Here is a 14,649-nt window from a genome sequence, read left to right on the forward strand (position 1 = left end):
AGGGGTTCTGTAACTGTACTCTATCCATACACACCTCTGAGAGTGTGAGTCAGTGTTTGGCAGGGGGTTCTGTAATTATACTCTATCCGGACACACCTCTGACGGTCGGAGTCAGTGTTTGGCAGGGGGTTCTGTAATTATACTCTGTCCGGACACACCTCTGACGGACGGAGTCAGTGTTTGACAGGGGTTCTGTAACTGTACTCTATCCATACACACCTCTGAGAGTCGGAGTCAGTGTTTGACTGGGGTTCTATAACTGTACTCTATCCAGACACACCTCTGAGAGTCGGAGTCAGTGTTTGGCAGGGGGTCTGTAACTGTACTCTATCCAGACACACCTCTGAGAGTCGGAGTCAGTGTTTGGCAGGGGGTCTGTAACTGTACTCTATTCAGACACACCTCTGAGAGTCGGAGTCAGTGTTTGACAGGGGTTCTGTAACTGTACTCTATCCAGACACACCTCTGAGAGTCGGAGTCAGTGTTTGGCAGGGGGTTCTGTAATTATACTCTATCCAGACACACCTCTGACAGTCGGAGTCAGTGTTTGGCAGGGGGTTCTGTAATTATACTCTATCCAGACACACCTCTGAGAGTCGGAGTCAGTGTTTGACAGGGGTTCTGTTCCTGTACTCTATCCAGACACACCTCTGAGAGTCGGAGTCAGTGTTTGACAGGGGTTCTGTAACTGTACTCTATCCAGACACACCTCTGAGAGTCGGAGTCAGTGTTTGGCAGGGGGTTCTGTAATTATACTCTATCCAGACACACCTCTGACAGTCGGAGTCAGTGTTTGGCAGGGGGTTCTGTAATTATACTCTATCCAGACACACCTCTGACAGTCGGAGTCAGTGTTTGACAGGGGTTCTGTAACTGTATTCATTCCAGACACAGCTCTGAGAGTCGGAGTCAGTGTTTGGCAGGGGGTCTGTAACTGTACTCTATCCAGACACACCTCTGAGAGTGTGAGTCAGTGTTTGGCAGGGGGTTCTGTAATTATACTCTATCCGGACACACCTCTGACGGACGGAGTCAGTGTTTGACAGGGGTTCTGTAACTGTACTCTATCCATACACACCTCTGAGAGTCGGAGTCAGTGTTTGACTGGGGTTCTGTAACTGTACTCTATCCAGACACACCTCTGAGAGTCGGATTCAGTGTCTGACAGGGGTTCTGTTCCTGTACTCTATCCAGACACACCTCTGACAGTCGGAGTCAGTGTTTGGCAGGGGGTTCTGTAATTATACTCTATCCAGACACACCTCTGACAGTCGGAGTCAGTGTTTGACAGGGGTTCTGTAACTGTATTCATTCCAGACACAGCTCTGAGAGTCGGAGTCAGTGTTTGACAGGGGTTCTGTAACTGTACTCTATCCAGACACACCTCTGACAGTCGGAGTCAGTGTTTGGCAGGGGGTTCTGTAATTATACTCTATCCAGACACACCTCTGACAGTCGGAGTCAGTGTTTGACAGGGGTTCTGTAACTGTATTCATTCCAGACACAGCTCTGAGAGTCGGTGTTTGGCTGGGGGTCTGTAACTGTACTCTATCCAGACACCCCTCTGAGAGTTGGAGTCAGTGTTTGGCAGGGGTTCTGTTCCTGTACTCTATCCAGACACACCTCTGAGAGTCGGAGTCAGTGTTTGGCAGGGGGTCTGTTCCTGTACTCTATCCAGACACACCTCTGAGAGTCGGAGTCAGTGTTTGACTGGGGTTCTGTAACAGTACTCTATCCAGACACACCTCTGAGAGTCGGAGTCAGTGTTTGACAGGGGTTCTGTTCCTGTACTCTATCCAGACACACCTCTGAGAGTCGGAGTCAGTGTTTGACAGGGGTTCTGTTCCTGTACTCTATCCAGACACACCTCTGAGAGTCGGAGTCAGTGTTTGACAGGGGTTCTGTAACTTTACTCTATCCAGACACAGCTCTGAGAGTCTGAGTCAGTGTTTGGCAGGGGGTTCTGTAATTATACTCTATCCAGACACACCTCTGACAGTCGGAGTCAGTGTTTGACAGGGGGTTCTGTAATTATACTCTATCCAGACACACCTCTGACAGTCGGAGTCAGTGTTTGACAGGGGTTCTGTAACTGTACTCTATCCAGACACACCTCTGAGAGTCGGAGTCAGTGTTTGACAGGGGTTCTGTAACTGTACTCTATCCATACACACCTCTGAGAGTCGGAGTCAGTGTTTGACAGGGGTTCTGTAACTGTACTCTATCCAGACACACCTCTGAGAGTCGGATTCAGTGTTTGACAGGGGTTCTGTTCCTGCACTCTATCCAGACATACCTCTGAGAGTCGGAGTCAGTGTTTGACAGGGGTTCTGTAACTGTACTCTATCCAGACACAGCTCTGAGAGTCGGATTCAGTGTTTGACAGGGGTTCTGTTCCTGTACTCTATCCAGACACAGCTCTGAGAGTCGGATTCAGTGTTTGACAGGGGTTCTGTTCCTGTACTCTATCCAGACAGACCTCTGAGAGTCGGAGTCAGTGTTTGGCAGGGGTTCTGTTCATGTACTCTCTGCAGATACAGCTCTGAGAGTCGGAGTCAGTGTTTGGCAGGGGGTCTGTAACTGTACTCTATCCAGACACACCTCTGAGAGTCGGAGTCAGTGTTTGACAGGGGTTCTGTAACTGTACTCTATCCAGACACACCTCTGTGAGTCGGAGTCAGTGTTTGACAGGGGTTCTCTAACTGTACTCTATCCAGACACACCTCTGTGAGTCGGAGTCAGTGTTTGGCAGGGGTTTTGTAACCGTGCTCTCTGAAGCTAGCAACGTTCCCCAACAAAATTTAAACCACTAAGTTCAAATTAAGCAAATGCTAAAATCTTAAACCTTGTCACCCAACACCCAGTATTAGGAATCTGAATTTCTGCTGCGGAACAATGAGAAAAATTTATTTAGCCTTAGGTTGGTGAATCTGTGGAATTCATTGTCGTCGACTGCTGCAGAGTCCAAGTCGTTGGGTGTGTTTAAAGCAGTGTTTGATTGGTACCTGATCAACCAGAGCATGAAAGTTTACAGGGAAAACACTGGAGAACGGGGTTGATGGGGGTAATGTATCATCCACAATAGTACAGTGGAGCAAACTCAATGGGCTAAATAGCCGAAGTCTGCTCCTATGTCCTATAACCTTATGTTAATGATTCAACAAGATCACGACTTATTCTTTTAAACTCCATCAGTACAAGCCCATCCCTTCATGCAGGAAATCAACCTAGTGAGCCTTCTCTGAGCCAACTCCATTGCATCTATTATTCTTATGCAAATGATAGCACATATACAAGTGAGCATTTTAGATTCATTATCGAAATGAGAACGATTATTCATCTGTGAGCATGGAGAGTGAACATTACAAATATAACATACCCATTAGTACTTAGTAAGGAAGCAGCACTGAATAGCCCAGCTCTGCTCTGGATACCATCAGTCTTCCTTACCCAGAACACTTTAAGACCCTTTTGTTCAACTGCCAAGATGCAATTACATTTGCAATTGCAAGAAGCAGAGACAGAATCAGAATTCTGGATTGTGCATTTGAGCGACATTAGATTATGCCGGGAATGCTTCAGCAGCATGGTGTCAGGGAACTTACACACGCCTCGGAACGTAGAAACAACTGCTTACTTGCGATCGCTCTCCGGAGGCCAGTTATCCCACTTGTAGTATGTCTCTGGCTGTTCGGTGAAAAGCACCTTATGCAAACTGCAAGGAAGATAGTTAAAGTGTGTTTAAAAACTGGGCACAAAATATCATGTAAGAGCACATCATCTTCCAAGCACAGCCCACTTAAAATTGTGATTTAAAAAATCTGTTACACACGTTATGTACATAGAACAGTGCGCTTGGTAGAAGTTTTGACCAATGGCTCGGTATTCCAACTTGAATGCAAAAACCACCCACCCCAACCCTTCGATCAACCTCCACCCTTCACCAATCCCCCCCCCCCATTACAATGTGCTAACTAGTAATAACAGAAAATGCTGCAAATTCCCAGTTAATTGTCTGTATCATAGGAAAAGAGAAATTCCCTTCATAGACATACAAAATCACTTACAACAGCATCCCTTCATATTATCACTCATTATTATATTTTGAAGACTGCTCAATGCCTCCCAGAAAAGATTATGAATGTACAATTGATTGCAAATAAAGTAAAAGATGAGTCCTGATTTAGCTAAAGAATTGGTCATTTAATCCTTCAAGCCTTTCTCTTAGATAAACAGATCACAGTTTAACTGAAACCTTATACCTAGGAGTTGCCTTTTTCCAATAAACTTGCCTCTTTCATCTATCAGGGTGCCATGACAGCACAGGGTTCAATTCCCACCACTGCCTATCAGGAGCTTGTGTGTTCTCCCCATGACAGCGTGGGTTTCCTCCCACAGTCCAAAGATGTACCATTATGTCTAGTGAGTTGTGGGCATGCTACATTGGTGCTGGAAGCGTAGCAACATTTACAGGCATCTCAGCACAATCCTTACTGATTTGATGTGATGCCAACAACGCATCACATGCATGTTTTGGTGTACATGTGACAAATACAGCCACCTTTTTACTTTATTAATCCTACAACTGGATTAACGATTGATTTGATATCAGTTGCTTCCTGCAGACCAGTTGTAAATTTCTATCACTTTGTATATCAAAGCACTCACTAACTTCATTCCTCAGGGCTTGCTTTTTTTTTTAAAACACACTTACCAGTCCCAGGTTCCCATACGGTGATAATTTCTTTCTTTATCAGTTCCCCTTTAATACCTCAGATCGTCCATTGAATCACTCTTAACCTAGTGGATTACTGAAAACACAGCTTGAAGTTTCTGCAATCTTTTTATTTTAGTTTTTGGAGTTCAGATATTATTGTGGTAAGTCCATAAGATATTACAAAGTCCAAAGCATTCTTCTAACGATATGCTGCCTTAAACCATTGATAGCCATATATAAAACTGCAATCCCAATACATACCCTTGCTGTTACAGAAACTGGAAATCTCGAGATCGTGTCATTGCCAATATTCCTGAATTTTAGTCAATAAACATGCCAGTACATTGCCTTTAGTTCCCTAAGCTTCAAATTTAGTTAACTATTTCTACTCTGAGACTTTATTAAATAGTGTCTGGGAGCCCTTTTGGGATAATATTAAAAGCCATTCTGTCTACTGCTTTAACATTCTCTTCAAAAATAACAATTAGATTTTTCACACATGATCTACTACAGATCAACAGAAACTGTTCCCTAAGTTCTGCTACTTTGTCCTTAATGGCAAACTAGCAATTTCCCAATTACAGATAGGTCAACTCATTCACATACTGCTGGTTTCCATCTCCCAACTTGCTTAAACAACGTTTGTTAATCTCACATAATAAATCAAGAGAACTATGAAATCCTTGGACAGAAACCATCAGGTCCTGACAATCTCACTCTTAAATGCCATTCAATACCGTTGATCTAAGAGCCTCGAACTGAAACAACAACTCTCCATTTCCTTCTACAGTTGCTGCCTGGCCCACTGAGTTCTTCAACCAGTTTGATTGTTGATCTAAGTTACAATATCTACAATATTGCTAAACTTCCCTGTCCTGGGATGAACATTTTGACTACCCATCCTTTCTGTACCTCTCATAATTTAATAAACCTCTTAAGGTCTCAATTCAGCCTCCTAAGATCCATAAGAATAAATCCAACCTTTCCTATCTCTGCTTATAACTACAGCCCTCCATTCTACTGTGACATCCTAGTGTCATTCGCCTTTTTGCAACCACAACCTTCTTGTAGTGTGGTGACTAGAAATGCACTCTAACCAATGTTAAATGCACTCTAACCAATGTTAAATGCACTCTAACCAATGTTTTATGCAGTGGCAATATGATGTTACAACTCTTATATTCAATACCAAATGCTCTTATCACTATCCTATCCACCTAGGTCACCACTTTCAGGAAGCAACAGACTTGCACTCCCAAGGAGTCTCACAATGTCCCTGCCATTTACTGTACCTGTCCTACCAGAATTTGACTTCCCAAAGTTCAATAGCTTACATTTGTAACTCTTATCCTCTTTCCCTTTTAAGTCATTCAAAATTATCAAAGCTTCTTTATATTACAAATAATTACGTAAGCGTTTCAGTCCTGCTCTTAAAAATTAGTTCAAAACCTGGAATTCTCAGTACACAACCTTTTGCTTTTCACTTTTTGTGACTAGATGCTTCCCTTTCCTCCTCATTCTCCATTAGGTCATTAGAGAGGAGCTTTAGCCAAGCACCAGGTCGTTGAAATGTCACATAGGGTAATGCGTATCTCATGATGATGGAATTCCTCTATTATTACGATATTTTAATTCCATTCCTGTGCTCCCAGCAGGGAATTTCCCACTGCATAGTGGCACAGTTAATATTCTAACTATGATTCTAACAGTATTTATCCTTTTCTTTGTGACTAGTGCATTACATCAATGGAAGAAGTTGCGAAGGCCCTCATTTTCTATCACATTCTTCTCTCTCTCTCTCTCTCTCTCTCTCTCCCTCCCTCCCCCCCCCCCCCCCCCTCTCCCTCTCCATTATCACACCAAACTATTTTGATGCTAGGTCTGTTTAGAAGTTATACCCAACATTTGTTGTAATCCAACAAGTCCCTCTGTTTGCTCAATATGCATTCCAATCAATGACTTTAAGCCAAAGAAACTCAATGAAACAGGTGACTACCACTGGACACGTCCTCTTCCCTCCACAATAAACGCCCATTTGGTTAAGATTACTTCACACTTTATTTAGGAAGTGCTCCAACTAGCTCTACTCAACACATGTCCTACACCAGGTAAACCTTCCTTACTCATTCAAGGGAAGAAATTATCTTTGGTCACTACTACTGAAGGATGTGAGGGAAGTTGGCTATTGGTTACACTTACAATTCCAAGAATACTAAATATGAAAAAGTGAATGCAGCCACCTCTGCAAGCATTAATCACCAATATCGAAAGATAATTATTCCAAACCCTCTCCTCCAAGTCACTACATCACAGCACCTACCAATGGATGTAATCCTTGGGATTCAGCTTGCAGACAGTTGGTACCACTGTGTGTAACCACCACACCGCATCTCGCTGGATGGTTGCAATCTGAGTCTGAAACGCACGCAGCCCTTCCAGGTCTTTATGCAGAAGTTACGGTGAGAGGAATAATGAAATAATAAAATACACAGAGAGAAAACAAATACATTTCACACTTTCAATAACTAGATTTATCAACACAATATCAGCATACAAAAATGTAGACAAAAATTGAACAGGACAAGGCCAGACAACCCCTCAAAACTGCTCCTCTGTGTTCAAACTTCAATTCCCTAGACAGCAGCCCAGATCAACAGCAAAACTCATTTATATTAAAATAAAACACTCAACCATTGATTTTGATTTCCCGGTCAGTTGAAATCAAGCACACGAGAATTCTGACATTTTCTGAACCTGCATAATTCAGTTCCATTTTGGAGATATAGCAGCAGCCGCAACAGGCATCTCCTCATTAACCAGGTCATATTTTAAAATTTCTGCTGAATGAATGCATTGCAATACAAAATCATCAAATTAACAAGGATGCCAAAAGTATAAACAAATGAAGAATAATGAAGCCCCATGTAGCTATGCAGATCACAATAATCACAATATATAAAGGTGTCACAGTTGCTGCACACTATAAAAATGCTACTGGTAGTAGTGTGATTCTCACTTTTTATATTAATGCTTTTAACACTGCATGCCCCAGAAGAACGTTCAATTTTATGGATATTAATCACACACTGTTAAAACGTAACCTAATAATTTTAATCAGGAAAACATACAGAATTATGTATGCTGCTTTGTTTAAAGGTATATTAACACATCTGTAAACACAAGCATCCAGGCTCAACGGATCTGTAATTCTATGGAACCTTGAAAGCCTTAGTTAAGGTTTCCATCTCAATCTCAATTGATTTAAAGACACAAAATCCATGTAGTATTTATTATAATCTTAAAATGCCCAAAACACTTTACAGCCAATCAGTCTTGAAAATTAATCCCTCCAATTTATGAAAATATTAAATAATCATTTACAGAATTTTCACGTAATCAGAAATTTTACATAAAATCCAGATAAACCATTTTTGTGAGATCTAAAAAGATGCCAAAATTTTTCAGCAGGTTAGGCATCATCAGGGAAAGAGAAACAGCTAATGTTTCAGATCAAAGAGCCTGGATCAGAACCTTTGCTTTCTCTTTGACCTGAAACATTAACTCTGATGCTAGCTGACTTGCTGAGTGCTTACAGCTTTTGCTATGTTTATTTCAGATTTCCAGCACTTAGTGAGTTTTATCTGTTAGTGACATTGGATGACAGATAAATACTGACCATGATTTTAGGGAAACCTCCCAGGCTCTTTAACAGTGATGTTAGAATCTCTGAGAACATCAAAGAATGCACTGCAGGAACAGGCCTTCAGCCCATGGTGTCTGCACCAACCATGATGCCAATTTAAACTAATGCCATCTCTTGACTTAGTATCTCCATGGTATCAATCTAGATTGCCACATTAGCATAACTGTTAGTATGTCACTATTAAAGCTTGGGGCAGAGTTTGGAGTTCAATTCCAGTGCCACCTGAAAGGAGTTTGAACGTTTTCCCCGTGTCTGTGTGGGTTTCCTCCGGTGCTCTGCTTTCTTATCACAGCCCAAAGACATATGTTAATAGATTAGATGGTCATTGTAAACTGTTCTGTGATTAAGCTAGTGTTAAATAGGTGGGTTACTGGGTGGCTTAGCTTGTCGGGCTGGAGGGGCCATTTCCATGCTGAATCTCTAAATAAATGAATGAACAAATAAATAAATGTGCTGAAGTCCAAAACAGGGATTGAGCCCATGACCTTTGACTCCAAAGTGAGAAAGTAAAGCTATGTACTTTTTTTAAAAAACAGGCTTGGCAATTACAATGAGATCAATTTGCCTGGATTTCATAAGGCAAGTTGATAGGGTTCAACAGCCAGGTAAAGGCCAATAATCAGCATTCATCTGCTCGTTGAACTTTATTTTGGTAGAGTTTTATGGCCCTTTTTAATTTAACACATTAACGTCAGTATTCAAAGATATTTTGCAAAGTAGGATGACTTCATAACATTAAAACAAATGATATGGTTCTTTTCCCATTGCTGCATGACAAATCTTATGACAAAGGTGATGAGTGTTTTCTACATTACTACTAGGATCAGATGGGTCTATTGAGGAATATAGGGTAGCAAGAAAGGAGCTTAAGAAGGGGCTGAGAAGAGCAAGAAGAAGCCCAAGGTATTCTTCAATTACGTGAAGAACAAAAGGATGACAGGAGTGAAGGTAGGACCGATTAGAGATAAAAGTGGGAAGATGTGCCTGGAGGCTGTGGAAATGAGCAAGGCCCACAATGAATACTTCTCTTCTGTATTCACCACTGAGAGGGAACTTGATGACAGTGAGGACAATATGAATGAGGTTGATGCTCTGGAGCATGTTGATATTAAGGGAGAGGAGGTGTTGGGAGTTGTTAAAATATATTAGGACAGATAAGTCCACGGGCCCTGATGGAATATTCCCCAGGCTGCTCCACAAGGCAAGGGAACAGATTGCTGAGCCTCTGGCTAGGATCTTTATGTCCTCGTTGTCCACGGGAATGGTACCAGAGGATTGGAGGGAGGCGAATGTTGTCCCCTTGTTCAAAAAAGGTAGTAGGGATAGCCCAGGTAATTATAGACCAGTGAGCCTTACATCTGTGGTGGGAAAGCTGTTAGAAGAGATTCTTAGAGATAGGATCTATGAGCATTTAGAGAATCATGGTCTGATCAGGAACAGTCAGCAAGGCTTTGTGAAGGGCAGATCGTATCTAACATGCCTGATAGTTCTTTGAGGAGGTGACCAGGCATATAGATGAAGGTAGTGCAGTGGATGTGATCTACCTGGATTTTAGCAAGGCATTTGACAAGGTTCCACATGGTAGGCTTATTCAGAAAGTCAGAAGGCATGGGATCCAGGGAAGTTTGGCCAGGTGGATTCAGAATTGGCTGCAGAAAGTAGAGGGTCATGGTGGAGGCAGTACATTCGGATTGGAGGGTTGTGACTAGTGTCTGTTCTGATCTGTTCTGGGACCTCTACTTTTCGTGATTTTTATTAACGACCTGGATGTGGGGGTAGAAGGGTGGGTTGGCAAGTTTGCAGACGACACAAAGGTTGGTGGTATTATAGATAGTGTAGAGGATTGTCGAAGATTGCAGAGAGACATTGATAAGATGCAGAAGTGGGCTGAGAAGTGGCAGATGGAGTTCAACCCAGGGAAGTGTGAGGTGACACACTTTGAAAGGACAAACTCCAAGGCAGAGTACAAAGTAAATGGCAGAATACTTGGGAGTGTGGAGGAGCAGAGGGATCTGGGGGTACATGTCCACAGATCCCTGAAAGTTGCCTCACAGGTAGATAGGGTAGTTAAGAAAGCTTATGGGGTGTTAGCTTTCGTAAATTGAGGGATAGATTTTAAGAGACGCGATGTAATGATGCAGCTCTATAAAACTCTAGTTAGGCCACACTTGGGAGTACTGTGTCCAGTTCTGGTTGCCTCAGTATAGGAAGAATGTGGAAGCATTAGAAGGGGTACAGAGGATATTTACCAGGATGCTGCTTGGTTTAGAGAGTATGGATTATGATCAGAGATTAAGGGAGCTAGGGCTTTACTCTTTGAAGAGAAGGAGGATGAGAGGAGACATGATAGAGGTGTACAAGATATTAAGAGGAATAGACAGAGTGGACAGACAGCGCCTCTTCCCTAGGGCACCACTGCTCAGTACAAGAGGACATGGCTTTAAGGTAAGGGGAGGGAAGTTCAAGGAGGATATTAGAAGGTGGTTTTTCACTCAGAGATTGGTTGGTGCGTGGAATGCACTGCCTGGGTCAGTGGTGGAGGCAGATACACTAGTGAAGTTTAAGAGACTACTAGACAGGTATATGGAGGAATTTAAGGTGGGGGGTTATATGGGAGGCAGGGTTTGAGGGTCATCACACCATTGTGGGCCAAAGGGCCTGTAATGTGCTGTGCTATTCTATGTTCAACCTGCAAAAGTCTAGAACAATTGTGGACCTGCGCAGACCGTGGCAGAGTGGGGACTGGAGGCCAGGTACACAGCAATGATGGACCCAAGCACATCCAGTGGACGTGGGGGTTTGCCCAAGAGAGGGAAGACAAAAAGTGGTAGCCAGAGGCCCAGGTGTAAAGTGGTGAAGGATCAGAGTAGGTTCTACAGCTTCAGCAACAGGTGATGTCACTGACGTTGAGCTGGAATGCTGTGTGTTTCACACTAGAACATGCTATTAGGGTGGCTAGCATTTTTATTAGGAGGGATCAAATTTTACTTTTGCCTTATGATAAATTTCTTGTAATTCTATGATTGTATATCACAAACAATACCACTTTGTCTAACCATTCCATCTTTAAGGATTGCTACCTGCAACAGAGCACAGAAAATTTGTTAATTGGACTATTTTCCAGTCCACTAACCACCAGGTACTTGTACTCACTCTTTTTTTCACCTTTGTCCCAAGCAAGCCCTGCTTCCTTCACTTGAGCTGTAATTCCGAGCATCATTGACAGGGTCAACAGGTCTGTCACCTGAATCACAAAGCGCTCCTATGGAACCAAGAAAGTAAGATAAAGATCCAACTTACGCCATTCATCTGGGTTTTTTTTGTATGACATAGGACAACTGGGAATGCAATCAATGGGCTGACAATTGTCCTGACAGCTTCCTGGCATTAAATACACAGGTTCAGACAGATTTCTTCTGGCTGATAATTGCCTTTCTGCTATGCCGGTCTATAAACTGAATTGAGTAGGATATGACAATATGCAAACAGAGTCTGTTACTGATTCTGGAAATATCAGTCTAATAAGATTATGTCAATTCAAAAACTGTGACAAGAAAAGGATTGCTGATTCTGCCATTCTAATGGCCACCCACCATGTCATTGCTTGGGGTTAGGTTAAACAACCCACCAACAATCATACCACCTGTCTCCTCCCTGAAACACACCTCTAAACTAAATAAAATCATAAATCTGATACAACTTAATGATAATTGCTGCAACAATTTCCACAGTTTGCAAATGTCAGTCAATAACAGTCAAAAAATACACATTTTCAAATACTTAGTTGCAATTTGCAAGCCATATGTAAATATAGGAACATAGGCAGATCATTCTGCATGTTACTGCACATTTTCCAACTTGCAAGAGGGCAGCAGAGACAGTTTGATACCTATTTGACAAATGAAGATCAGCTCCATGACACAACAATGAGCCAGATAAAAGTCTTTACAATAATGACTTGATAAAGATGGAGAAGATTGAAAACAAAGCAGTCATTCGTAACAATACTAAACAACAAAAAAAATTTCTAAAAAAAATTACATATGCAGAACTTGTTATCGCATGGAAGAACTAAAATGAGTAACAAATGAATACAAGAGAAAGCCGATAAAAAGACAAAGAATTTAATAGACATGTTTACAGAATGCAATGGAACAAGTCAATAAGAGGCTCGAGTAGAACAAAAACATTGGCATGTACAAGATAGATCAAGTAGTTATTTCTGTGAAAATCTAACACTGCTTCAATGATGTGTTCACATTTAACCACTCAGGTATAAAGGGTAAACTATAAACCACAGAATAGAATTAGATCATTCGGTTCACTGAGTCTGCTCCGACATTTGATCATAACTGACCAACTTCCCTCTCAAACCCAATCTTCTGCCTTCTTCCCAAGCCTTTCACACCCTGACTTATCAAGAATCTATCAGCCTCCATGTTAAATACACCCAATGGCTCAGGCCTCCAAAGCTGCTTGTGGCAATGAATTTCACACATTCACCAGCCTCTAGCTAAAGAGATGTCTTCTCACTTCTCTTCTAAATGAACGTCCCTCTACTCTTGGAATTTGCAACAGCTAGGCCTAGACTCCTCTACCACAGCAAACAACCTCTCCACATCCGCTCTATTGAGCCCTTTCAATACTAGCTAGGTTTCAGTGAAATCACTCCTCTTCCAAATTCCAGCGAGTACAGGCCCAGAACCATTAAATGCTCCTCATATGATAAGCCTTTCATTCCCAGAAACATTTTTGCGAACCTCCTTTGAGCCCTCTCCAATGTCAGCAAATAAGTGACCCAAAACTGCTCACAATACTCCAAGTGAAATCTCACCAGTGCTTTATAAAGCCTCAGCATTATATCCTTTCTTTTATATTCTAGCCTTCTCAAAATGGATGCTAACATTGCATTTACCTTCCTCATCACTGACTTAATCTGCAAGTTAACCTTCAGGGGATCCTGCACACTGATTTCCAAGTCCCGATGCTGTTTGAATTTTGTAATCTTCTTCCCGTTTAGAAAATAGTCTACTCTTTTGTTCCTTTTACCAAAGTGCATGGCCATACACTTCCAACCACTGTATTCCATACCAAATTGAAGGCAAAAGAACATTCAAGACAAGTCAGGGAAATGATAATAGAGAAACACAAAACTGGTGAAAGGTACAAGACCATCCAAAAGGAATTGAATATCCCTCATAGCTCAGGGCAGTCCATTGTGAAACCACAGCCACATTGCCTTGATCAGGCAGCCCCTCTAAACTTAGCCACTAAAGAAGAATGGTACTTGTAAGAAAGGCTCCTGTGATGCCAACAGCTACTCTGCATGACTCTATCAATGGTTTGTATGGGAGCAGATAATAAAGATGCTTATCTTGATCTCCGAAGGACTCAACACTGTTAGCTTCATTAGACTATAAACACATACATGCACTAAGAACACTGACCAACCTTAAACTCCATATCTAGATATGTCTGCTCCTTCCGCTCCTGCATCAGGCCCAGACAAAAGGAAGGAAAGTTGATCTCGTGTTTGGTTTGTTTAATAATTTCCCTCAGCAAAGCTCGAGATGCTCGAAGATAATCATCTTTGTTGGTAAGCAGATCCTGGAACACCATAGCTAGATACTGAGAGAATGCAGCACAGAATGAGACATATAATAATATTTATGTAACTACCAAAAAATAATTATAGAAAAACCACAAGCTGCCCGTCACCAAAACATACAAATTCATGGAACTATTCAAACTTCAGGTGACTTAATGACTTAACTTGGGGAGATTAGGAAGATGTCAACTTTTGTTTCTAAGCTGTGATCATTAAATTCTCCTTAGTAAAGGTAGTTTTAGTGATCTTCAATCTACTTTGGAAAGGGAAGAAAAGGAAAATTACAAGTGATGGCACTTGTATTTTCCTTTAGCATCTATATGAATTATTGGTATCCAAAGAAAAACATCATCAGCCCTAGAGCCCAATCAGTACATCCTTCCATACCCATTACAAACAATGTTTACCATATTTATCCATGCAATTTATCTTAATTCTAAAGTTTTCACCACACTGTGAAAAGTATCTTGCATTCTTCTGATGTTCCTAAGATCTTATATAGTTATAGCAAAATATCTTCAAAAACAAAATCTGACTTATTAGAATCAGATTTTATTTTTAACCTTGGGAGAATACCACACTAATAGTAAGACTGATTCCTGCAGCAAGGAGATTGTCCTC

General features: G+C 41.7%; 1 protein-coding gene across 3 annotated transcripts in view; it reads right to left on the bottom strand.

Moving 5' to 3' along the window:
- ints1 (integrator complex subunit 1) overlaps positions 1–14,649 on the bottom strand; it is a 201,781-nt gene that overhangs the window by 167,169 nt on the left and 19,963 nt on the right. For all 3 annotated transcript variants that reach the window (XM_059979779.1, XM_059979778.1, XM_059979780.1), the window contains exons 11-14: positions 13,872–14,048; positions 11,574–11,682; positions 7,038–7,158; positions 3,638–3,715 (exon numbers count right to left, since the gene is read on the bottom strand). In XM_059979779.1, coding sequence (XP_059835762.1) covers positions 3,638–3,715; positions 7,038–7,158; positions 11,574–11,682; positions 13,872–14,048 — 485 coding nt within the window. The remainder of the gene's footprint in view (positions 1–3,637; positions 3,716–7,037; positions 7,159–11,573; positions 11,683–13,871; positions 14,049–14,649) is intronic.

Source organism: Hypanus sabinus, chromosome 9 (assembly GCF_030144855.1).
Source record: "Hypanus sabinus isolate sHypSab1 chromosome 9, sHypSab1.hap1, whole genome shotgun sequence".
Classification (NCBI taxonomy): Eukaryota; Metazoa; Chordata; class Chondrichthyes; order Myliobatiformes; family Dasyatidae; genus Hypanus; species Hypanus sabinus.